General features: G+C 40.4%; 1 protein-coding gene across 1 annotated transcript; it reads left to right on the top strand.

Moving 5' to 3' along the window:
* Positions 1-1,204: 1,204 nt before the first annotated feature.
* sun2 (Sad1 and UNC84 domain containing 2) lies at positions 1,205-24,356 on the top strand. Its single transcript, XM_030061062.1, has 16 exons — positions 1,205-1,495; positions 11,247-11,355; positions 11,569-11,684; positions 12,210-12,581; positions 12,668-12,727; positions 12,873-12,947; positions 13,397-13,539; positions 14,613-14,663; positions 14,833-14,871; positions 15,869-16,063; positions 16,831-16,974; positions 17,697-17,793; positions 18,115-18,230; positions 18,464-18,637; positions 20,190-20,279; positions 20,457-24,356. The coding sequence occupies exons 2-16, from the start codon at positions 11,249-11,251 to the stop codon at positions 20,571-20,573; spliced, it is 1,896 nt and encodes a 631-aa protein (XP_029916922.1). The 5' UTR covers positions 1,205-1,495; positions 11,247-11,248; the 3' UTR covers positions 20,574-24,356.
* The last annotated feature ends 443 nt before the right edge of the window (positions 24,357-24,799 follow it).

Raw genomic sequence — 24,799 nt, 5'->3', positions numbered from 1 at the left:
TTCATGTATGTCAACTGCATACTGGTTATTTCCAGTTAAATATAGATTACAGTGCGCCAGCACTGGACTCTCTTCTGGCAGAAGTAACTCTGAGTCATCTACAGCAAGGCAGTAAAAACTAGTCAACACAAAACACAAGGACTGGATAAAGCAGAAAACAGTGATCATTTTGGTATATGTTGGGTTAAAACTGCAAGCGTGAATATTGAAAAACTGTGACAATTTGATAGTGACTGTTGAAAACACAGATATTTTGAACAGGACAGGTGAATCCAATTACAATATTTCTCACAGCTGCTACTGGGACATTCATCAATGTGAAGGAAAGCATGTACTCAGTCTTAACACTCATGACAGTAACTTAGAACATCAGTTTTCTGAGTCCTTGCTCCAAATCATTTCAGTAACAACCATATTATTTCAGGGCATTATGGGTGGCCATTGCAGCTGTTTGATCCTATTGATTCATTCATTGTGGCTGATAGCTCTTTTTTGTTGTTTTTAATCCTTAATTTAATGGAAGTACATTCAAATATACAAACATTTCAGACATATGCTCAATATTATGTACAAAGAAACAGGAGCGTGAATTTAAAAATAAAATCTAATAAAAAGACTTATACACACAGTGGCCACTTTTTCATGTCCGCCTGTACAGTCTAATGCAGTTCAATGCAACGGCTCTGCCATAAATTCTACCTTTTAACAAAGTTTGTCATGTTCAGTTTTTGTTGACATTGTGTCAAATGTGTAAATTTAATTCTCTGTTTATTACTGAGCTTGTGGTTTGCAGAGGTCTTGTACTGGACTACATTACATTGAGAAGTGTTTCCAATTTTTGTCCCCCGTATTTATATAATATGAGGGGGACAGAATAGTGGAAACTACTCTCAATAAAATGCAGTCCAGTCCAACAGCAACACTAACTACGAGCTCAACGCCAAACATAGAAGTGAATGAACACCTTTATTACTGTGACAAAAAGAAAACCTGAGTATTACAGGCAGCAGAAAAGGAAACTTTATGGCACAACAGGTTGGAGCTGATAAAGTGGACGCTGAGAGTTGCGTACGTTGTATTTTTTTTTTTTAACGGTTTCGAACGTGACGCAACCAAACGGAACTTTATTTTGTAAACCGTGTAACTCGTATCCGGAAGTTGCGCATTTTGCGTATTTGACTTCACTTTAGCAGGCAGCGATCCTTCTGCCCAGCTGTCACCAGGAGCGTCTGTCTGTCTCTCGGCGTCAGCCTGTACACAGAGCAATGCGAGCTAGTTTCGTACTTGGGTTACAGCACTTCACAAACTACCGAGCTGTGCGTTTTCTGCGAGATAGTGGCGGAGTTTTGTAACATTTGTCTTTTAAACGCAGCCTGACCGTTAGGGCTGATCAGCGGAGTGTCGTTGTTTCCTAGCGGACAGATATTTGACAGTTGTCCGCCTTGTTTTTGGTGTTTCGTGCCGCTGCGACAGACTGGCCTCATATCATCGTAGGGTAAGTTAAATAACACTAAATAAAGTAGTCTAACTGGTGTTTCCCATTCTTCTCCTTCGACGACAGGAATATAAAACATCTTGACATTTCCTGGTGCCGGTTTTCAAGGCGCATCGCCGTGCTCATCTTGAGGATGCTTTTGTCTTTGGTGCTGTGTAGAGATAGACAGCGTTCCTTATCAGCCTGCTGCAAGAGGAAATACACTTCACATAAGGCCAAAAAAAAAAAAAAAAAAAAAAAAAAAAATGCACTCAGGCGATGCGAAATGTGTGACATAACGCTATATGTGTTTTTTGGCTCTTTGGCAGATGTTATTGTTAGGTGCTGTGTCTAACAGGCGCTTTTGCAGCTACTGTAACTAGTTACATGTGGCTTCCAATGTGTGTCGTTATTCTCAAAAATAACTGTTTCTTAAAAAAAAAAATCTGAAATATATGGGGGTGTTTGTTTCCCCCATAGTCTGCGTAAATTAATAAATAAATTAATAAGTCAGTATAAACAATCTTCATGTGTTTATGATACCCTGTAGAGAGTTGATGATCTTATTTTTCTTTCTGGTGTATTTATTGCCTATTGGAATCACTATGTTGTTGCTTTAATATTTCTCAAGTGTGACTGTTGTCCTCAGCAGAGTTTATAGTGCGCTTGTCTTGCAATGATATTTTTATCCCCCTATGTTATCACTCCTGTTTCCCATTATTATCTCCGTAAGAACATGTTTTGCTGTGATATTTGCCTAATATCCATGGGGGTAGCCAATAAACCAGGCCTGGCTCTACAAAACAAGACCCTGCTGTATCATTAGCGTATTGTATTGGGTATGATGCAACCTGCTGGTAACCATTAAAAGCAGATTGCAAGCAAGCGCATTGTTTTTGTTAGATCTTAAGTTGTGTTGCCCGAGAAAATAGGTTAGACCAAACAAAGCCCCATTCTGTCTGTAGATCACAGATCTAGGTCTATGACTCCCAAAGTGGGGTCCTGGGACTTCCAGGGGTCACTGAGGTGGCCCCAGGGCGTCCCCTGCAAGGGCAGACACAGCTAAATGGAGGAAGAGGCTTATTATTTTGTTCCAAAGTTTCACTCTCCCTGCTGGTACCTCTTTATCTATTTAACAGCAAAAATCTGCTCAGATTGAGTTTCTGGGGGCAAAATCTTATCAAATGGGGTGTAGGCTAATGTGTTTCTGTGTCTGGGCGATGACATGAGAAACTTTGGAACCTCTGACCTTTTTTTCTTGTTTGCATAGTTTTTTTTATCCATATGTTTGAGTTTGCATATGGCCTGGCATTATTTATCACCTTTTGACAGAACCTTCATATTACGAAGTAATGACTCAGAGTTATTGCGGTTATCTGTTGTCTACTGTAATGATCTCAAAAAATGACTCTGCATCTAAATCTGAAATAACACAAGGAAATGTGATTTCAAATTTTAAGTCTACTGTATTAGATAAACATCATTATGATTAGATAAACAGATTAATATCAGATCACTTTTAGTGCTTTTTATTTATTTATTTATTTTTTTTAAGTTTCTTCTTTGGTGAAAATAAAAAATGCAGGGTCTCTTTCTGCATATACTGTATTGTAATTTATATTGCAATTTTAATACAGAACAAAATAATCCCAAAGATGATGTACAACCCTGGCAAGCAGATATCATGTCGCCAAAAACATCAACATGGATTCTTGTGATCATCAGGATATTTTGTCCGTATTGCCCAGCTCTAGAGGATAAAGAGATCGAGAGAGACTGAGAGCACAGTGAGCATCTGGTTCACATTGAGGGAATAAGGTAGCTGTCCGGCTAATTGACTTTTCCTCTCCTGGAGTCAGCCTGCACTTTAGGAAGGGCTCGCACTGTTTATCAAGTGCCATGACTCACCGATTCCCTGCATCTGAGTCACAGCTCACTGGCACACATCTAAAGTTAGCCACAGTATTAAATCGGTTGCCAGTTTATTCTGGGTTGGTGAAGACTGATTCTTTGCATTCCTTTCTTTTTACTCTCCCTCCTGCGTTCGCTTTCTTTCCTCTACCACTCCATTCTTGCACATTTTTTTCTCACTTTTTGTTTTGCCTCCCTCTTGCAAAACTGAAAATTCTCTTGCTCTCGCTTTCACACCCACATAGCTCTTTGACACGTAATCCCTCTGGCCGTCTCACACCAAATTCTCTCTCTCACACACACACACAAAAAAAAAATACTCCTCCGTCTCCTCTTCCTTTCCCTTTGTCACACTCCCTCCCTTTGTCCACCATCCATCCTTTCATCTTTTCCTTTACCTTTTCTGTCCACCCTGTCAGTGCCTTGGTCCCAACCTCTCCCTCCTTCACCTCATCACACACTCTCTCTGCTCTTTCATTTTCTTCTTTTTCCTCATTCTCCCATTTCTTTGTTTGACTGTTTTTTTCTCTCTCTCTATCCCTGCCAGTGTCAGTGGTCAGACTACTGAACCAGTTACAGCACCCCACCCTGCCCGGCCCTTAGTCAGCATCACCACATCTCCCTCTCTGCTCCCTGGCCAGAGAGCGAGATTCGATTTAGACGCCTGCAGCGGCTTACAGGGCTCATGTGTTAGTCTGTATGGAGACTGTGCGTATTTCAGATGTCTAGGCTTATTGTGGATTTCCCTTGTTGTTGATTTGTCAGAGTGGGGCCCGCTGCCATACCCCCCAGGAAGATTTGTCTAATGTGAAAGTTTAAAAGCTGCACTGGGTACCTTTGAGTATTTTTGTCTCTAAAATGGAGTGAAACGTCACATCAGTAAACTGCACACACTGCACAATACATGATGCATTATACCAAGGGGCCGAGAGAGGCAGCGGATTTATAATGTTGGGGCGTTTAGCTTTCCCTGGACAGGGCACTGCTCACTGCTGTTTAAGACGTTGTATTTCTCTAATTTATTTCTCTAATGTATTTCTCTGGGGAAAGTGTACATATCTGATGGCAGAATTTCATTTTGGGTAAATAAAGCAAATCTATATATGTGGAACATTATTTGGAGTCTACAAGTCATTGAGGACAATTCAAACTGTGAAAAGTTGACTGGGTGCCTTTGATTTAGTCAGTGGACAGAGTGTGTGTGGGTGGGAAACAGGTGACAAATCCAGCCTGCCTACTGCAGCACTAGGTAAATGTTTCTACAGCAAGTAAACGGAGAGACTCTGTGGGAAAATTTCAGCGTCCCCATTACTGGTTGGCGGCAATGAAATAGTGTTTGCTATATGTTGTTTGATTGACGTATTGCTGATGATAGTAATGCAACTAGTTAACTGCCTAAAGCTGTTAGTTGTAGAGTCACTGTGCTCTAAACAGAAAACAAAGAGATGGAAACAGCTGACGATGGACTGACTGGATCAATTGTCCTTAATTAACATGCATGTCTTTCCATGGCTCATTACCTTGAGCTGAGGTAGGATGTTCTCTTTCTGCTCTCAAAACCCGAGGTATGCACACAGTAGAAATTCTGTTCCACTCTAAAACAACTAAAGATAAAGTTGGCACACAAGATGAACACAGCTTAGAGAGAACAGAACCAAGTTTGAGCTTCTGTCTGCTGTGCAGGTTTTTATTTTATTATATATACTTTTCAAACAAAAAAGCAAGACAGTAGGTGTGAAGAAACGGGGAAGGAGGAGGGTTTGGTGACAGGCTGGACTGGAAAGAAGAGGAGCGGGGTGCAAATGTGCTTTTTCTTTCTTTCTTTCTTTTTAAACCAAATGTCATATCTCAGAACAGTTGTCTCTGAGTCATGTTTAGTGAATTGCATATACTGCTGGCATGCAAGTGCTCTAATGTTGACCATATGACTGACAGATCTTCAAAGCCATTTTAGGACCAAAAATTGTTCCCAAGAGTATGAATGCGCATTTGTAAAATGTAATTTATTTTTGAGATCGAGTGGCGCTTAGCCAGAAGGAAAGAGGGTGTAGGGTAGTGTAGGATGTGATAGAATAATTTTACAATTTCTCCGTGAGAATGGAGGTGAAGGATGGGTAGGTGAAATGAGAAAGAAGAAGAGGGAAGACAAAAGACAGTGAGGAGAGAGGAGGTTGGTGAAGGAGTGTCGTCTGAGCTGAGGTGGAGGAGGGGATTGCTTGGTTGCATGAGGGGAAAAGTGCTGATCTAGGCTGCACTGAGAGGCAATTCAAGTGGCAGGGAGGATTTGAGGGAATTATGGTACAAACTGCTCCCCTCGCTGCAATCTTAGCTAAAGCCTCTTGACGTGCTGAGAAGAAGGAAAGAAAGGAAACACGGCTTGTGAAAGAGAAGTGTTTGCTTACATACAAACAGAGGCGGTTGATGTGTGATGAAGAAATGCTCGTAACCACTGTCGCCACTCGTCACTTTTTTATTGCTTAAAAATGTCATTTGGCCTATTTTGTGCTAAGTTCTGCAAAGCTCTTTCAAAAGCCGATCTTGTAACTGGTGGAAAAAGCATGATTGTCAAAATGAAAATCAAGCTGTCAAGCTCTACTCATTTCTGAAATAGCTACTTAAGATACAAGGTTTTCATCTGACTGGTGTTAAGTGACTCACTCTCTACTGTACTGTACTTAACAATATCTTTTTTTAACCCTTACTCACCCAGGCAAGCTAACTTAGACAAATAGAAACCTGCGCTGTTGCCACAGTGCTGAGGCTCTGACCCTTGACTTCTTCATTTTTGTTTGCTTGTCGGTGATTGGAGAGTTGAAGCTTATTCTGCCATTGAGCTTCCTGTGGGATATGAGCGAGAGTGGAAAATATGCAAAACAAAAATGCAAGAACTCCACACTGTTTACCTACATAAACAGTGCGGCTGAGTAGTAATTACAACGTTAGGGGTTTCAGGTTTCACATGTGTTCATGTGGGAGTTGATCATATGTACGATCACACCAATCAGTCTGACAACACGCCTATATTTTTGTTTTAAGTTTAACTAATGAGCAGCATCTTGAAGAAAACTGACACGGCTTTAGATGTGCAACTTCTGGTGTTAAAGTGTTTCATTTGAAATTGAAATTGAGTGGATGAAGCATAGCATACCTCCTTCATTCAAAATGAGAAGAAACACAAAGCACACAGTCATGGAGGGATAGCTGCCATTATAAAACGATAATACATTTTACAGTCTGAATCCTCTCTCGTTTACAGATATTGACTGATACACGTCATGATGATTGATGACGATTTTCCAAAAATGTGTTTTGGACATGAATTCTCCAAATATGACTTGTCTTGCCACTGCTGCAGATAGATACCGGTACATTTCAGTACCACAGCGTTGTTTGTGATAACGGTAAACACAAGAGGCTTGTGTGGTAGCCAGGCACTAGCAACCATAGTGTCGGCCTGTTTGTTTATGGCGTGGTCGTGTCATGTTGCTGTTACTGCCCGTTTACGTCATCGACTCGATCTAGCTGCAGCGTAACCTCCTTTCTCACTCTGCCAGGCCTAGTTTGCTCGTCACAGTGAAAACGCGACACTCATCCCGTTCGAAAATTTCATGCAAAGAACTCATGGCGGAGGACACACTCCAAAAACTGTGTTGAGGCCTTAGTGGAGAAACGTGCGCTGTGTTTTATAGTCTGCACTGTTAAAAATAATAAGAATGATCTGGAAATGAAGTAAGCCTCGATGCTGTTGAGTGTGGAGAGGTCTTTCTTCTTCTACGTTTTTTTCTTTTGAGTGTGTGCATGTGCGTGTGAGTGTCTTTTCACACCGACTTCCTGCCCTGCCTCTATCTGTCGGGTACAAACCACCGCAGCTTCCCCTCGTGTCATCTTGCGTGCAGTTCCCTCCACCAGTTTGAGTTCATTTCAGCTCGAGTCCCTGTGACCGGCTAACGATATCAAGGCACTTATTCAAACTTTAACCGGCTCAGTCCTGCTGAGAACACAAATGTCTTTAATATGGGACTCTTGAATTTTGGCTCTGCATCACCTAAACTTGGACCGGATGGCAAAACAGCGTCTCAAGGTTAGCCTAGCGGATTTTCTAATGGGTTGGAGGGTTTTGAACAGTGTTGCAGGTAACTGGAGATTTTAGCAGCCCTGTGAAAGAAATAGAGGTAAAGCTGCTTACTCTACTTAATGGAAACTTTGAAATGCAAACAATTTAAAAAAAAAAAAGTTTGTTCAGTTGCTTCAGTGGAGAGTTGAAGTTGAAAATGAGCTGAAATTGACATTGAAAAAACATGTTAATGACTATGATTGAATGAATATGATTTAAAAGTCTGTCTGTTTTCCATTGGCAGCCATGTTTTTTGGGGCCAAATATATGCAGTAGTGTTCATTAATATGGATTAGCTGAGTGCGGGTATGCCAGGCATTTACAGTATGTGGTCTTTACTCTTTTAACAGTAGTTTGCAAGTAACAGTCATCTGTAAGGTGACATCTACATTTTAATAAGCGCTGTTTCAATCCTGACTTGTTATTATGGCAGTAATGTACAAGTCCTGTAATTATGGGCATAATGGCGCTTTGTGCTTCAAAGGAATTATCAGTAGAGTCGAATCTTCTCTCTGACTCATCACATTACTTGGCTGAAAGTACCTACCGTTTATTATAGCAGGACACATTTTCTGTGATGGTGTGTTTTTTTTTTTTTTGTTTTTTTTTTAATTGTGTTGGCATAAAGCGGATCAGAACGCCCTTGTGTGTATTATAAGTTCTCTACAATATTTAGGATACAAGCATGTGTGTACTGACTGACTGAAAGTTTTCTTGAAAGGCGTGTACATTATGTACTTCAGGAGAAAAACAGGCGCCCTGATGACTATATGAGTTGGGTTGGCATAGCAGGAAACAAACCCCGGTGAGCTGTGGTAGCCTATACGGTGAGAACTGGACTTTGACCAATCAGGTGGCTTGGCTTAACCTATTCAGTGCAGTGACTGCGGCGGTAGCGTGTCCTGAGGTTGACATGGCAGGTCGTTTCTGACCGGCGCGATCAAAAGATCAGAGCAGTGACATCCTCGGGTCGTCCTTCGCTTTCATCAGCTGAAATCACCTGCTGCTTAGCTCTGGGGTTTCCTCAAAAAACACTGTTTCATCCGCATTATGGAGGGCCGATTGAGGTATAGTTGCTTGTGTGTGTGTGTGTGTGTGTGTGTGTGTAGGTGTGTTCTGTAGCACAAGAATTTATCTTTTGCTACAAAACACTCACTTACTTTGGTTGTCCTGCTTGTGTGAGTTTGGGTGTTCATGTTTTTTTCTTATGTGTGTGTGCTCTTTAGTGTGTGTTTTGTAGCATGTGTGTGAGCAGCAGGAGCAGTGCTATAGATTAGCTGGATTACAAACAGCAGGGATTAACCAGGAGGGCATCTGTCAGAGAGCTGTGACAACTAGCACTTCAACACTTCAGCTTCATCTCCTATAGTCGCTGTTGCTGTTACTGGAGATGTGATACTTGTGTGCCGATTGGGAATATGTTTTGTAATTATTGCAATTTCATTTCACAATATTGTGCAAGTTTGGATTTTTTAAAAAAAATAATAACACTTAATAATCATACTTCCAAAGACACAATAAACATGAGTTTGTCAGTCAAATTTCCTTTGAGCTTTTAACATTTATTTCAGGCCTAAAGATAGAAATCCACCGGCATCATAAAATGCATCTGGTGTTTTTCTCTGAGTGATGTTAGCCTGATATGGGTAACATGGACTCACATTACCACCAACGCCTGACTTTTCCGTGACATAGCAGTTCCCGTATCTAACTCATCTTTACCTTCAAAATGATAAACGCCAAAGTTGTTCCACACTTTTGATTTAACACTTTAAATCAATCTCTATGGTTTTCCTCTCAGTTCTTCTTTCAGGCCTTAATCCTTGTGATAAGCTTGATTCCCACAATGCTATGAAATCTGGAATGAAATATTTGTTTGAGTAGCTTATGCCACCATCTGTTGCCTTCTGCGCAGTAGCCTAATGTGTTTTCCACCTTGAATAAAATAAAAAATAAGTCTAAAGTAAGGACGGAAGGAAGTATGGTGTCATGGTCGGAATGTTGATACAAAAATTGTCAAACAAAAAAAGGAAAATCTAAATTTGTTACTAAATCAGCTTTTCTTTTCTGTTGTTTTCGCCATGCCTAACTCCTACTGATTCTGCTTCTTTTACTGGTAGCACCACTGACTAAATGTAGATTATGTTTTGTGTATTTTTTATTTATTTTCACAGAAATAGTAAGGGACAGAACAAACTACATGCATAAAATTAAAGGACAAAATGTTCAGTAGAAGAAAGAAACCCTTGGGCCTTGTACATGCCCTCCCCTAGAATACTTTCTGCAAGAAAACACAAAGTGAACAAGCCTTAATCCAACTGCTCTTGCTACTACTACTCCAGCTCCTGCTTGAGAAAACATCAGTCAGGCTACAGGGGCGCATCAGTCTACAGGGAAAAGTGTATTTCAGTGTACTTTGAAATGAAATATTTCTGGTCTAGATCTGTCAGCGGCACTTTTAGATTTGCACCGCCACCATCTGGCTCCTTTGTTTCAACGGGGACAAAAATAACTGGCAGGAGTCTGTTCTATCTTGTGACATTCACAAGAGTGCAGCTTAATTTATCAGCACACAAGATCTGTGGTAGTTGTCCTTTGTGCCAGTAATTGTTCTTTTAAGTATAAAATAAGCATAGTGAAACCTCGGTGTAAACCACATGATCCTGATATCACACCGGACCAGAGAGCTGTCCCCCCAGTGACTGAATCCTCCGCCAGACCGTTCGACTGTCACATCCTTAAAAAATATCAGGGGCGCTGTTAGAGACCTTTTTGGCTGAAGCATTACACTATTAAGACCCTGTATATTAACATACAGTTGTTTTTTATTTGTGCATTAGATCTATGATTATCTGGCTCTTATGCAAACCAGGTTTAATGTACACACTCTCAGTCTTGTTGGACTGATTGGTACATACACCAGTGACCAGTGTGGATATAACAGAATCACATTGCTAATGCTGTGAGGAGAATTACCAGCATAGTGGAACTTTTAACACCAAATGTTGTGGTGTTCATCTGTGAACTTGTGATTCTTCAACAGACAATCGCTTTTTGTGTTTTTTGTAATTTGCTTTCCCCAACCTGTCCTGTCTGTGTCTGTAGGAGTAGCAGCCAGGAAGATTATTGTTTTTACCCAAAGCTATCGTGCTGCATTTACGTGTCAGATACTGAACAGCATTGCGTTAGTGAGCTATTTTCCTGCAATATCAAATCTGGAAGACAGATATTAACAAACATGTAAAATAAACATTAACCATTGTGGAGGCTGCCGCTTTGCAAGTGGGAGAGTGGTTGGTGGTGGTTTGCGCTCTGGGCAAAAATAATGCAGCAGAACAAAGTTCACATTATCTACATCACAGAACTAATCCGTGTTAACTGTTGGATTTACAAATAGGAAACATGATAGTACTTGTTCAGGTTATATTTTCACATTGTGTAAAAGGTATAAAAGCTGGATTCTGTTTGAGACATTTTATATGGAAAGCACTAGAAAAAAAATGTGCAGTATCTGTTTAGTAATATGCTGTTTTACACAAACAGCAAAATGATGCATGGATGTTTCTTGTATGCCAGAGGCCATAATATTGGAGCAGATCATGAAGACAGCAGCAGCGGGCTGCAGAATGTATCATGTTGTCTAATAAACGAAGCACTAATGTCACACTGATCGTCTAATCATTTCTCTCTCTCTCTCTCTCTCTCTCTCTCCCTCTCTCTCTCTCTCTCTCTCTCTCTCTCTCACAGTCATGTCTCGTAGGAGCGCTCGCCTGGTGTCAGGCGGTTATTATAATTCAGATGAGGAATCTGACTCCAGCAGCGTGACAAATATATCCTACCGTGAGAGCCCTGTCAGGTGTGTAGCTGTGTGTGTGTGTGTGTGTGTGTGTGTGTGTGTGTGTGTGTGTGTGCTTGTCTCAGATTCTGATGTGCAACTTGTAATTTTAGGACCCTCTCTAGGACCTTGTTTTCTTGCTCAATCCTTTTCTTCTTCTCTCCCTCTCTCTCTCTCTCTCTCCCTCTCCCTCTCTCTCTCTCTCTCTCTCTCTCTGTATTTTTATTCCCTCAGGGTTTTCAAGAAGAAGGCGGGAGGCCGTAAGGCCGCGTCCCGTACCTCCAGCAGAGCCAATAGCAATGCTAGTTCTGTCAGCACCGAGCTGCCGGTCACACCGGACCAATATGATGGTAATAATGGCATCACTTCCTGCCAGTACATCATGAGCAACACCATTTCTTGTCAAGATAAAAGCAGCAATTACACCCATAAATAACTAATCACTGCACAAAAAAGTCTTAAGATAGATGTCCTTATTCTTACATTCTTTAAATTTCTATTTTGAGATTTTTTTTGCAGTAAGACATAGTACTGAGCAAACAACATGTTTTTCAATAATAAAACCATTTCCTCTGCTCTAGAATCACTGTGTGGCAGCAATGCATTTAGAGAAATTTCATTTACACATAAATAAAGTGATTAAGAAAATAATCAATTCGGAATGCAAAGTGGTCTGTAGTGGTCTCAAACTGGTCTCTAAACTCTAAAATTTTAGACTATCTATTATTATGACTATTTAATTCAATATAGATATACTGCATACATTTTCAACAGTCTTATAGTTTTTGTTATCATAACTGTCTCAGCTCTGGGCTGAAAAGTTTACTGCTCACTCTTCTCACTCTCTCTCCCTGTTCCCTCCATCACTCTCTCAGGCCTGAGTCCTGCCCTCCAGTCCAGCCCGACCCAGCACAGCATGAGGACCGTCCCCTACACCCCGACCACGGCCACCCCTCGGCCCGCTCTCACCCCAACATCCGCCCGGAGCCAGACACCCACCAGCTGCCCTTTGGCTCCCCCGGAGAAGAGCTCTGTGGCCGGGCTGTGCGGCTCCAGCAGGCCTGGGTGTCTCATCCGGCCGCGCCACAAGGAGCTGAACCAGAGCGGCGTCGACAGCTCGGGGTATTCGTCCTCTGAGGGCCATTACAGGAAGCCCACAGCCATCACCAGTGCTGCCAGTGGGATCAGCAGTATCCATGGTGCTCCCGTTAAAGGACGCAGGGGCAGTGGCTCGCCTAGTCAGATGAGTGAGTACTGGAGTGTGTGTGTGTTAGAGAATGTGTGTGTCTGTGTGACTGTATAATGATCTCATTGTTGGCTATGTTTTGTGTAGGCTCAATCTCATCCGTGGCTGCCGCAGTAAAGTCGAGGATAATGACCCTGGCAGACCAAGGTATGCAGTTAGCATACTTACAATACATGTACAATACACACTTCTCCACATGTTGGTGCACATGTTGCCCAACATATTGTTTGTTCACACGTTGCTCCAGCTTATTAAAATCCCTGCATGTCAACTGTTCCTCCCTCTCCTGCAGCTAATGCGTCACTCAGCAGTCGCACAAAGAAGACTGCTGGCCTCCTCCTCCTGGTCCTCCTCATTATTATTCTCTGTAAGTGATGTTATGTTGACATATAACACACCCAGGTTTATAAGTCAGTCCACTACCTGCAGATTTTTCCAAACATGTCGTGGAGACACTTTGTCATCCTTTGAGACTTTTTCAGTTCTTCAGATTCATTAATCACAGTGGACGGCTAATCAGTTCTTGTAAAGTTGTGAACACAAAGTCACAGATGTGATGACTGATCTCCAGTTTTTAGTTTACATTTTACAAAGTGACATATGGCCTTTTGATGCATGCTGCCCTTATGGAATTGCAGTCAAGCCCGCTTTTATGAAGGCATTTTAAACATGTGGCATTACTGGTCATATTGGACTTTAAATGGCCCAGATTTTCAGCTTAGTGTGCATGGATTTTGCCGATTGATGTTTTCAGCACATTGGTCACTCTGTTTCTCAGCGTTGTGCTCAGTGCTGCCTTCCCCCTGTTCTCTCCAGGTATTTGGCTCCTCCTTCCCTTGTTGACCTCTCTGTTCTCTCGCATGACCGTCACGAGGACCCCGACACCAACAAAACCCAAAAGCCAACCTGTTTCCCCTGTCATTCCTCCTGCTCACCCCAACACAGTGCATCCTGTGGTGGTAGGGCTCCAGATATCTGCATCTCACTGGTTATCTGTTTGTGTTGGTTAGATGGATGGGTGATAGGTGGGTGAATAGAAAGATAGTTAGATAGTTATTATGAATGTCTTCAAGACACATCATTCGAAGACGTGTTATCATAGATAACACTTTTACTCGGCTAACTAGTAATCCTGATCCATCAGAAACAGCGTACGGATGGCCAACTCCTCACCTTATTCCTCACACCCGACACCCATCCGGTGTTCCCCACTTAACAAAAACAGAGGTTGCCTTTAACACAGGGGAACAGGGTATGTTTTCAAAATAAAAGGCATGAAATTTAAGGCTGATGGAAAAAATACATCCAACTTTTCCACGTTCAGTCAAATGAGGTTACTGTAGAAAGCTCTGTGGTCTTCTTCAGTGGTTTCCAAAGTGGGATCTGGGGACCTTCACCCAACCATAATGGAGGGTTATAAGCCACTCCAACATATCAAGAATCATGTTTTATCACTGTTACTTACCCAGTAGTAATGTAAATGTAAATGAAATGTAATGTAAGAACAAATTAACAAAAACAAATTAAACATAAAGACAGCATAAAAAAACTCCTTTGTAATGTGCAGTTGAAGTGCATCAAAATAATTTGATGTAAATTAGTCTGGTGCCATATCTTTATTATTATAGTTATTGTTTTTATTACATAAATCCACCTTTCCAAGGACAGCATTAAACAATGGTCTCAGATAATATATTTTTTTTAAAAAAATATTAATAGCCATCATTTTATGTATTAATTATTAGCTCGAGTAATGGAGGCAGTAGTGCCAAATCTTGGAAGCAGTAAATTTCAGGTGGTAAACAATTTTTATGAATGAGGAGAATGCCTACTGCCACGCTGTGCAGAGTTACACAGCATTATAACTGCTGGCACCTTTTATGAATAAGGCTTTAATTATCTAAATGTTCTTATGATGAAGCCTTAGCAAAAAGCTGGTCCATGGTCTAATTATATATTTTAATTATGAAAGTTGTGATATTTCTGCCATTTTTTACCCTGATAGTATTAACAGTTTAATCTGTTGCCCCAGGACCCAGCTGTTGTGTCTGCCGCTGTGGAAGAGAAGATGCACCGTCTCCTGGTAAGAAACTGACCATGTGATGTGCAGCCTTTTATTAACAAAAACCTAATGTAATGAAATTAATATTTGAAAGAAAAGATTTGCAAGAAAAGATAAGGCTGTAATATTTTGTTTTGCTCTACATGTTGATCTCAATTAAATTTTGGTGTGTGTGTGTGTGTGTTTGCAGGGGGAACTACTGCTGAAACAGGAAAGCCTTATCTCCCAGGTTAGTTTCTCTCTCTCTTTGTCTTTTTCTTTCTTTCTTTTCTTGTTGTTTTGTCCTCAGTCTTTTTCTCTTTCTCCTCCTGGTTGATTGATTGATTTTCGTTCATGGACCGTATTATTGACCCAGAAAAGAGGTGTGTGTGTGTGTGTGTGTGTGTGTGTGTGTGTGTGTGTGTGTGTGTGTGTGTGTGTTCGGGTTATGGCAATTTTGTGAGGATAACTTTTTTAGGCAGTCTAAAATTTTTGTATGTTTGCACTTTGCATGTTTTCATCTTTTGCATTGTCATGACTGATGTGTACAGCTTTGCATTGAGCACACCATTGGATTTTGCTGTAATTTTTGTGTTGTCAGACATTTTGTAGAAGCATAATTTCAGATGCTGAATAGCTTATTTTGGCTTTGGATAAGCTGAGCATATCAAACAGTGCTTTCTATGAGGAAGAACTTTCCCAGATTGTGATTTCATAGCTCTATGAATGTTTAAATGTAGGCCTATTTCCTTATGAACTCGGGCTGGAAGCCACACTGGGAGTGACAACAGGATGAAAACTCTACACCTCAGTAATCTTTAAACAGCAATGGGAATTCCTGCATGACTTGGTTACTCTCTTATTTTCTGCAAAGGAAACTCCAATTACAGAAGTGGATGGTCTTATTAACACACAGACACTGATTTAACTGGCGGGCTTTCAGAGACCACAAACATCCAGTAACACTGTGCAGCTTCCAGTTTGCCTTCTTAGAGTTAAATTGACTTGTTGATCCTGCAAACATGTTCTTAGTGTTTGAAATCAAGTCTCTATCTCCATAGTTAAAGCTGGAAAAAAAATCCCAATAATAATCTAATGGCAGAAATCCAACGTCCAAATCATCACCGATATATTTGTTCCAAGGCTTATGTATAAATATGTATTTACACACACCTATAATACACCTGAACTACACTGAAATCACACGGCATCTGACTCTTCTGGCTTTCCGTATCTTCCCCTCTTAGATGGAGGAGAGACTGCAGCTGGACATGCAGGGGGTGAGAACGAGGCTGGAGGCTGCCGACTCGGACAGTCGGCTGCGTCTGGAGAAGGAGATCGCTGGACTCGGCAGGCAGATGGCAGATTACCAGAGAGACAGTCGCTCCGCCGCCACCAACCTCGACCTCAGGATCCAGGCTGTGGAGGCCCAGAATGCAAAGGTAACAGGGCTGAATGGAGATGTACGTTACTAACACGCTCGAGAGGTGTAAACTGATAACACTCTTCCAAAAAAAAATTTGGAGAGTTAATGGATTAACATTTCATAAAACAGTGATAAGCTGTATTTATATAGCACTCATGTGAAGCATTCGTTAACAAACTGATTTGCAGGAGGGCATAAAAATCAGAATAGTAAAATTTGTATTAATGGGACTACAGTTAGGTAAGGTATTAAAGAAAAAATGGGTTAAAAGAGACTAAATATATACTGTAGATAAACTGAAATGAGATAAAAAAAAAAAAAAACAGCTAAGAAACAACACAAGATCAAAAAAGTATAATTAAAAAAAATTCGTAACAGAAAGTGTATAGAATAAAGCTTATCATGTTAGATGTTATAAATTTCAAATATTAAAATAAATTGTCATTATAGTGTACTCATACATATATGAAGTATATCCTGCTTTGTCCAGGTAGTAAACTGACCAGGTGCATCCAGGTGAAAGCTATGATCCCATTTTGGTCTCATCCACTAAATGAATGTCGTTCATGGAGAGAAGATAAAGATTAATGGGAGGAGATGACTAAAGGGAGACAACAGAAACACAGTGTTTGTTTTCTTGTGTCTATAATACCATCATATCTATTACCTCCTGTATCTTCTCATCTCATCTTGAACAATGACTGCAGTCCCTGTCAGTTATCATTGTATTTCTGTTGTGGTAAACGTACATGTGATTTGAACGTGGCTTCCTGTTTCCTGCAGCTGTCCCGGGAGCTGTCGTCCGTCCAGATGAGGCCTCCCCCGGCCCCCTGTCCCAACCCCGACCCCGTCACTGCTCCCGTCCACAACCTGCTCACCCCAGAGCTCCAGCAGGCCATGGAGAAGTGGCTCAGCGACCGGATCAAGGTGGGGAGACTGACAGAAGGACACACATGCACAAACAAAGATATGTTCATTAATATTGTGTCCAGTCACAGGCCTACATACAGTAGGTTAGCACACTATAACTGTGAGGGTTATTCTAGCTCTCTGCCAAAGTCACAAGTTCTTCAGTTGAATGAGATTTGGCCTTTCAATGTGATGATTTGACTATTTGACGATTTTTATTGGATTATTTTGTCTCTCACCTTCAATTTGAAAATATGGTGAAACTGCAGACTTGCAGCTAGAAAGAAAGCTGTTTTGAATGAACTTTCTTCTGATGCCACAACAGAGGCACTTGTGCGACTGATCTGAAATTTGAGTAAATGTATCTGCAGAATGTGCAGTTTCTGAGAAGCTTTGACTGAAACTGAAGCAGCAAATGGCAGAGGAAGAGCTCATTCAGGCTGATCAGGAGCCGATACAGAGCTAAAACCACAAAATAATAACAGCCTGTAAACTGTATGGTGGAAAGAATACGCACAGTGATGACTCTCACACTGCAAGGTGGCCTTTATACTGTAAAAAATGCATGTAATATTGCTTAATGGAGCTTTAAGGAAATCAGCATTTAAAAGAAAAGTTTCTCTTAAGGATTATGGACAAAATCAGCCTCAGATGTTGTCATTAAGATTGATACATGCATGTGTGTTTGTGTGTTTCTGTGTGTGTGAATGCATACTGTTATATTCGTTAATGTGAAGCAGCAGCAGGATGCGATCAGGCTCAGTGGGAAAGAAAGCTGTTCAGACTGCGGACGTCCTATGGCTGACAAAATGGCTGACTTCGCCCTGGAGACACAAGGTCAGGAACATCTTAATTCCCAGTGTGGCCGCATGCTACAACTGTTTGCACCCAGGGTATTGTCTAATAACTGGTATTCAAAAGTTTGTCTTTGCAACCACCAACTTTTGCAGAAATCCATCATGTTTTAGGTTTAGTTTAGTTTTATCTCCAGTCCATCGTCCAATGTTGATCTTTTCATGCTTTGCACTGGATTTTGGTACCAGAAAGTAGCTTTGCTCTTACTTTACTACTCTACTGTGTGTGTGTGTGTGTGTGTGTGTGTGTGTGTGTGTGTGTGTGTGTGTGTGTGTGTGTGTGTGTGTGTGTGTGTGTGTGTAGGTGCCAGTGTGGTCAGCACCAGGTGTTCTGAAACGTACCGTATCCGCTCGGCGTGTGTGACCCTGTTTGGTTTCCCTCTGTGGTATCCGTCTGAGAGCCCACGCACTGTTATTCAGGTACAGTCTCTCTTCCCCTCTGTCTCTCTCTCTTCCTCTTTCTTTTTCCAGCCCCTTTCAGACACAGCAGCCAGCAAAACGCATAATCGGAAATCCAGCACATGGCACATAAACTATAGAAGTTTTATTTATGTTTTAAGTATCTTTCTTGTTGCCTTTACAAGTGTGCCAGGGCAGTGCAGACCAGTATATTTCAATCCAGAGATTCACTCCCGCTCCCTCTGCTGTCCTAGGGCTACCCGGTGCTGCTCCCAGGGAAGTGTTGGGCGTTCCACGGCGTCCAGGGCACCCTCCTCATCTCCCTCTCTCACCCCATCAGAGTGACACATGTGACCCTGGATCACCTGCCACGCTACAACTCCCCCACTGGCCGCATCGACTCAGCACCCAAAGACTTTGAGGTCTATGTGAGTTGTCCCAGTTCACTAATTTATTAGACTCAAGATTTTCTTTTTGTTTGTTTGCTTGTTAATTCAGTCATTAACTAACTTTATAATTGCCTGCTGTTTAATTCATGATCTGCATGTGTAACATGGTCTGGACAGTCACTGTATGTGGATAGGAGTTGTATTGCTTTTGCACTTTGTAGTTAATGTGTCAAAATGCACCTCTGACTCTGTAAAGGTGGGACAGGTGATCAGATCTTCAGTGCATCTTTGGTGCATTTATCCCTCTTGTCAGGTGCAGATTGATCATCCAGGGGTCATGTTAATGTTTTTTTACTTTCTGGGCTTTTGGAATAAGCACTTGACAAAAGGGCTGGGCAATATTATCAGTATTACATCAGTTTTGTGGTATGAGACTAGATATTGTATGGGATTTTGGACATTGTAATATGGTCATATAACAAGTGTTGACTGTAAAGTGATGTAATTTTCTGAAGTTACCTGACTATTCGAGCTGTTTATTTATCAAAGGCATTTATCAAAGTTTATCAAAAATCTCACTGTGTAAATATTTATCAAAAGCTTTGTTTTGTAAACAGTTGGTTAAAGCACCAGAAGTCATCCCCACAATATTATCTCTATATCAATATCATGATATTTGATCAAAAATATTGTGATATTTGATTTAGTCCGTATCGCCCAGCCCTAGCTGACAGTATGACAGCTACATACGTGTTTCTCCTTAATTCTGTGGTTATAACATATTTGTTGATATTTCTAACTGGTGTAAATCTATATCTCACCTGCTGAATTTTAAAGGGTTGAAAAAAGTCCCATGTAGATTATTTTATTGTATACGTGAATATATCTAAAATTTAGATCAAGGAAGTTCTACATTGGATCTTGAGTCCGTGTTTTGTTTTTGTTCTTTTTCTTTATTCGGAGGTTTGATATGTTAGGAACTCCGTCCTAAAATGCAAGTTATTGATAGTTAAGGTGAATATTCCTCCATGTTCGTGCCTGCATCCTGAACTATACTACCGGTGTCATTAGGAGCTATACATTTGTCATATCCCATATTTTATTCAATTTAGTCATTTTGAGTTCAGCACTCCTTTGCCCCCAGTCCTACAACTTTCTGTTTAGATCATAAGAGCCCCTGTTTTTTTTAAGTGTTTCATATGTAGGCCATTCTCCATGATTATTGGGTACAAGAGTCACTGCAGAAGAGCTGTCTTTCCATTGATCCGATTGGACAGTAGAGGGGTAAAAAAGCGATATTTACACAGGGCGCTTACCTGTTCTTAGTTGAATTTTCAACTTCTAGTACTCAAGTTGCTCCAAAATGTGTATAAAAATACAAGGCAAGCTCCACTGTCACTGAAGATAACTAGAAAAGCCGCCCTCTGCTGCTAAAAACACACCCGAACCCAACGTATCAGTATGTTTCTACTCCGCTGTCATTTGCCTTTGCTTGTTCCTAGTTATTATACTTGGCCATTATTCTTAGTTAGCAGTTAAATTCTTGATTAACTCTGGCTGAGACTCTGACATAGTTGTCTCTGTTTCTCAGGGGATGGTGAACGACACAGAGGAAGGCACGCTGCTGGGGAAATTCACTTACGACCAGGATGGAGAGTCAACGCAGACGTTTAAGCTGCCCGTGAGTTACAGTGAACAGATAGAAACCAAAATACACAAAATCTGGCTATTTTTTTTCTTTTCTCACATTCACACATTTTTTTCTCTTCTTGCCATGTGACCTCTCGTCTTTTGTCTTTCCTTTTCTCCTGTTCTTCTCTCTTCTATCCCTCCAACACATACCCCCGCCCGTACGCAGAGCCCCAGTGACGTGGTGTATCGATTCGTGGAGCTGCGTATCCTCAGTAACTGGGGCCATGTGGAGTACACGTGTGTTTACCGATTCCGGGTCCACGGAAAGATCGCCTCCACTTGAGACGCACGACATTTCCTGCCAGCGTGACAGCTCATTCCCACATATCAGAATGTGTATTTTTTATAAAGTTTATTGCAAAAAAAAATGTACATCAGTATTGGTTCAAATCAGGGTACGGCACTTTTTTTACACGGCTACTTCTCCAGTATGTGGGGGATTTAATGAGAGAGAGACATTGCATTGCAGGTGTTTTGTTTGTTTTTAAATTGAAATGAAAGTAGCTGGTTGGACGTGCACTAAGGGCTGATATTAGTAAATAATAATAGAGAGATGTTTTATCATTCCTGCATGTCAGCTCTTCATAGTACCCTGTCTGATGGTTTTGCAGCGTTGTGCTACACAGACAGGACGAGGGGGAGGATCTCTGTGCGCAAACTAGAACATATACTTTGCTTTGAATGAATGTACAGTATTGATGAAGACTTCACTTCTAAAATGCTAAAACCAACTTGTTCATCTGCTTAAGTTTCTGGAAACTTTTGATTTCAAACGTGTGTGTGTGCCACAGAATTGTTTCCAACCTTCATTATTTATTTTGGTAAGGTTTATTGAGCACACGTGCTGTTCTCCACACGAGCAGCTGAGCACATTCCCTCCAGGCAGCTGCCCGGTGCCACCAGACGCTGTGTGTTTGAGTGTTAAGTACCTTGCTCAAGGGCACTTTGATATGGCAGAGAAAAGTGTTTCTCATTCACTTTCTCCACCCACATTTTCCCAGCTGGTTTTGGGATTTGAACAGCAACCTTCTGGCCACAAGCCTGCATTTATAACCTCTGGAGCTTTTGCTGTACATAAATCATGAACGTATAACTTAATTTCAGCGGAGTTGTTAATTTCCAGAACACTCCACTTCAAGGCAACAACAAACGAAATCTGAGGTTCATTATTCAGTGTCTTTAAAATGTCGATTTTTTTTTTAACTGTTGCCATTTTGTCAACTGAGGACATAAGTTACCTTTAAAAAGAACCACAACTTGGTTATTTTGTGTAATTTTATAAAGGTGTTAACGCCATTTTGGAACGACACTTTCTTCTCTTAACCGCTGATGGTGTGACTGGCAGGACGTCCCATTCTGGTGGATGTCGGGCACAGATTGTGCCCAGGGCAGCAGTGAATGTGGGTGTTCTGCATCAGCATTTTCTCCTGTTGTGTATCAGTATTTAATGTTACTGTCCAATTACTTCTGCTTTTTAATAGCTGCCACCTGCTGGCTTGACAGCACTTCCGTCCCAAACCAACCTCTGATGAAAAAGGTTACTAAATTAAAAAACAATCATAATAATAAATTCAAATAAATTCAATAAATAAATAAATAAATCAATAAATTCCTTGTTGGACGTATATTTGGAGATGTGTGGTATAAAATTATAGATATTATAAATCAATAACTGATATTATATGAAAGATAGAATTAGATGCAATATTAATGCCATTGATTATTTATTTAATTTATTATCTATGAAGGAGACAACAATCAGCGTAAGTCCCAGACAGAAGCGATTGATTTTTGAGTGTTTCATTGTTCAAATGATAGATTTGTCTTATTTCGGTACTTTGCCAAGTTCAACAGTTGTTGTACATGAAAGCAAGTTGCAATGGTAAGATGAAAAATATGACTGATATGCAGCTTTGTAACACTTAAAATTTGGTACCTTTTTCTATCCGGTAGGTTTTTTAACTTTTTCAGTTTTGTTTTTATCACTGGAATACTTGAAAAGCCTCCTGCTAACCTCTGTGACCGGCGTCATGTGGCGTCTGGGTCTCTACAGGGCTCCGTCTTTCTTGTAAATAGCTTTTATTTTGTTAAAACCACCGAATCAGGAGACGAAAGTCTTTATTTATTTGGTGTTAAAGGGGTATAACATTCATTTTAAAAAAAAAAAGTCATGTGTTAGTCCTATCAACATTTTTTAAATTTCCAGATTGCTATATACCTAACTTTAAGATTAATTACCTGACATTCATCCAGTATCTCTAAAATAAAGAGGATCTAAACTTTAAAAATGTCATCATTTGGTCAACCAAGGACTAAAGTTACATAGTTTTTAATTTGTCTCATCATTCTGCAGCTTTTCGTCTTTTAAAACTAGGATTTTTTTTCTCCAGATGATGGATTTCTCATTGCAGAACACGGATATCTCTCGCTCTCTCAGCCTGAAACCAGTTTAAATTTTTGACACCAGGATGTTTTAAGAATGCAAAATCTTCACAGCTTTGGAGAGTGGTAGTTCAAGTTTACAAATACTGATTGGACTGCAGGAATACTTTTTTTTTTTTTTTTTTTTGCATTTTTTGCAATTCATTATTGTCTATACATTTTTGTTCGGTGTCTTTAGATTGCAGATGATGGCGAGAGATTTCATTAAAACATATTTACCGACCTTGATTATCTGCTCTCTCTGGGTTATCATCCCAGCCTCTTTTGTTGATATTTCAGCATGAAAAAGGTATTTTTACACTATAATGCAAATTGATCTATAGATACTGAGAGACTGTAACTGTCCATGAAGTCAGTGAACTGTGTGCTTCTCTCGATGCATGTAACATTTACACTGAATGTACAGAATATTAGGGACAGTTTCTCTTTTTCTCAAGCACAGAGATGAATCAATGTAAAAGCCATTATCCCTTATTGATTTCTGTTATTGAATCTAAGCCGATCACCAAGGAGGAATGATGATTAAAGATTAGCAGACGAGTCACAAAAAGATTTTTAAGCTTTGAGACAGTTGAGATGTGGATTGTAAAAAAGGAGCAGCAACTCAACATCAGGAGCATGTCCCTAATATTTTATTTAATTTTGATATTTACATTCAGATCTCCTCTGTCAAAACATTTATTACTCTGTTATTTTGTAACATTGTTTCTGACATACACTCACAAATGGAATCATTTACATTCTGGAACTATTAAACCATGAACTTTGGGCAACTTTTTTTTATTCATAAAATGGATATGGAGTATTTTGAAATGAACTCTTTTCATCACACTTTTGACTCCATAATGTTGTCCCATCACCATAATGTACAGGGACCTCAGCAGGTTCCCTTTTTGTATTCAAACCCATGACTTACACTTGCGTGAGGACTCGGTGCAGTTGTGATATTTTTAATTGATGGTTTTGTTGATTAGTCAGTGAGCAGTGACTTGCAGTGCTCAGAAACTGCAGTCTGGGTCAGGTTTTGAAACAGTAGGGGATGTAAAACATGTTATTATAGAACAAACAGTATAGGTTTAATTATTTTTCATCATTTAGTTACTTCTTGTGCCAGAAAACAGGTGATACTTTCCATTTTGTGTTTGAAATCTGAGGTTTTCAGCCTGAGAAAAGGTCTGTGTAACCCCCCCAGCCTTAAATAATGACTTAATTTTTTTTTTTTTTTTTTCGATCTACAATTGTTTTTGTTGAGCATAAAGCACAAGCACTGATGTCCATCTTAACCACTTGTGGGTGTAAAGCCATAAGCAACATGCAGAGAAACGCTTAACGTTGGTCAGCACACAGTGGTTTCTTCTTTTTACCCATCTGGTAGTTTGACCCCTCTTTCCCCAAAAGAAAGAAGCCAATAGGCATTTTTTAAACAATGAATCTGCAAGTCCTAAAAGTGTGAAGGGACACATTGGCTGCTTTGATTGCAAAGTTACAAGTGTGCCAAACACTCGCTCGAGCTATATGTCAGAGGATTTGGTTATCAATGCCTGTTTGTAAGCCAAAACTGGGATTTTTTTTTTTTTTTTTTTTTTTTTTGTCAAATTTCCAAAATAAAATGCATTTTAATATATTTGCTGTTGCAATTTCTGATTTTGTAACCACCGATTTACAACCAAAGAGCTGTTTCTCAATCTGTTTATGGAGCAGGTTTGATTTTAGAAGAATTTAAGAGGTCTCATGTCTGTTTTCTCAACTTATCTCAAAGTCCAGCAGCTTTTTTCCTGGCCGATGGTTGGGTCAGTTGTTACCTCTGAAATGATAAAGAGCAACCCACACACACAACTTCTCTGTGGTGCACAGAATCAAGCAGTGGACGGGGCGTGGCACAAACATGGACATAGTTTCCACATAACGTCACAAAACCCAGCAGGAAGGTTGGTCATGGTTCAAGGCAGCACTGATCATCCTCCATGCTGATTGGTCAAAAGTGGCGTGTCCTATGACAACGGGGTTGCCGAAAGGGGACGTGGCTATGCACAATGCACAGTAACTTCCAGCTTTGAAAAAAAAAAA

This window comes from Myripristis murdjan, chromosome 1 (assembly GCF_902150065.1).
Source record: "Myripristis murdjan chromosome 1, fMyrMur1.1, whole genome shotgun sequence".
NCBI classification, from domain to species: Eukaryota; Metazoa; Chordata; class Actinopteri; order Holocentriformes; family Holocentridae; genus Myripristis; species Myripristis murdjan.
The sequence above is the reverse complement of the archived record's forward strand: the minus strand, read 5'-3'. Positions and strand labels throughout refer to the sequence as shown.

Bases quoted from the DNA above. Each gene is read 5' to 3' on its own strand.
- sun2 (XM_030061062.1), top strand. From the start codon at position 11,249: ATGTCTCGTAGGAGCGCTCGCCTGGTGTCAGGCGGTTATTATAATTCA. The intron at 12,728-12,872 runs GTATGCAGTTAG...CCTCTCCTGCAG, and splicing joins AATGACCCTGGCAGACCAAG to CTAATGCGTCACTCAGCAGT. The intron at 20,280-20,456 runs GTGAGTTACAGT...GCCCGTACGCAG, and splicing joins CGCAGACGTTTAAGCTGCCC to AGCCCCAGTGACGTGGTGTA.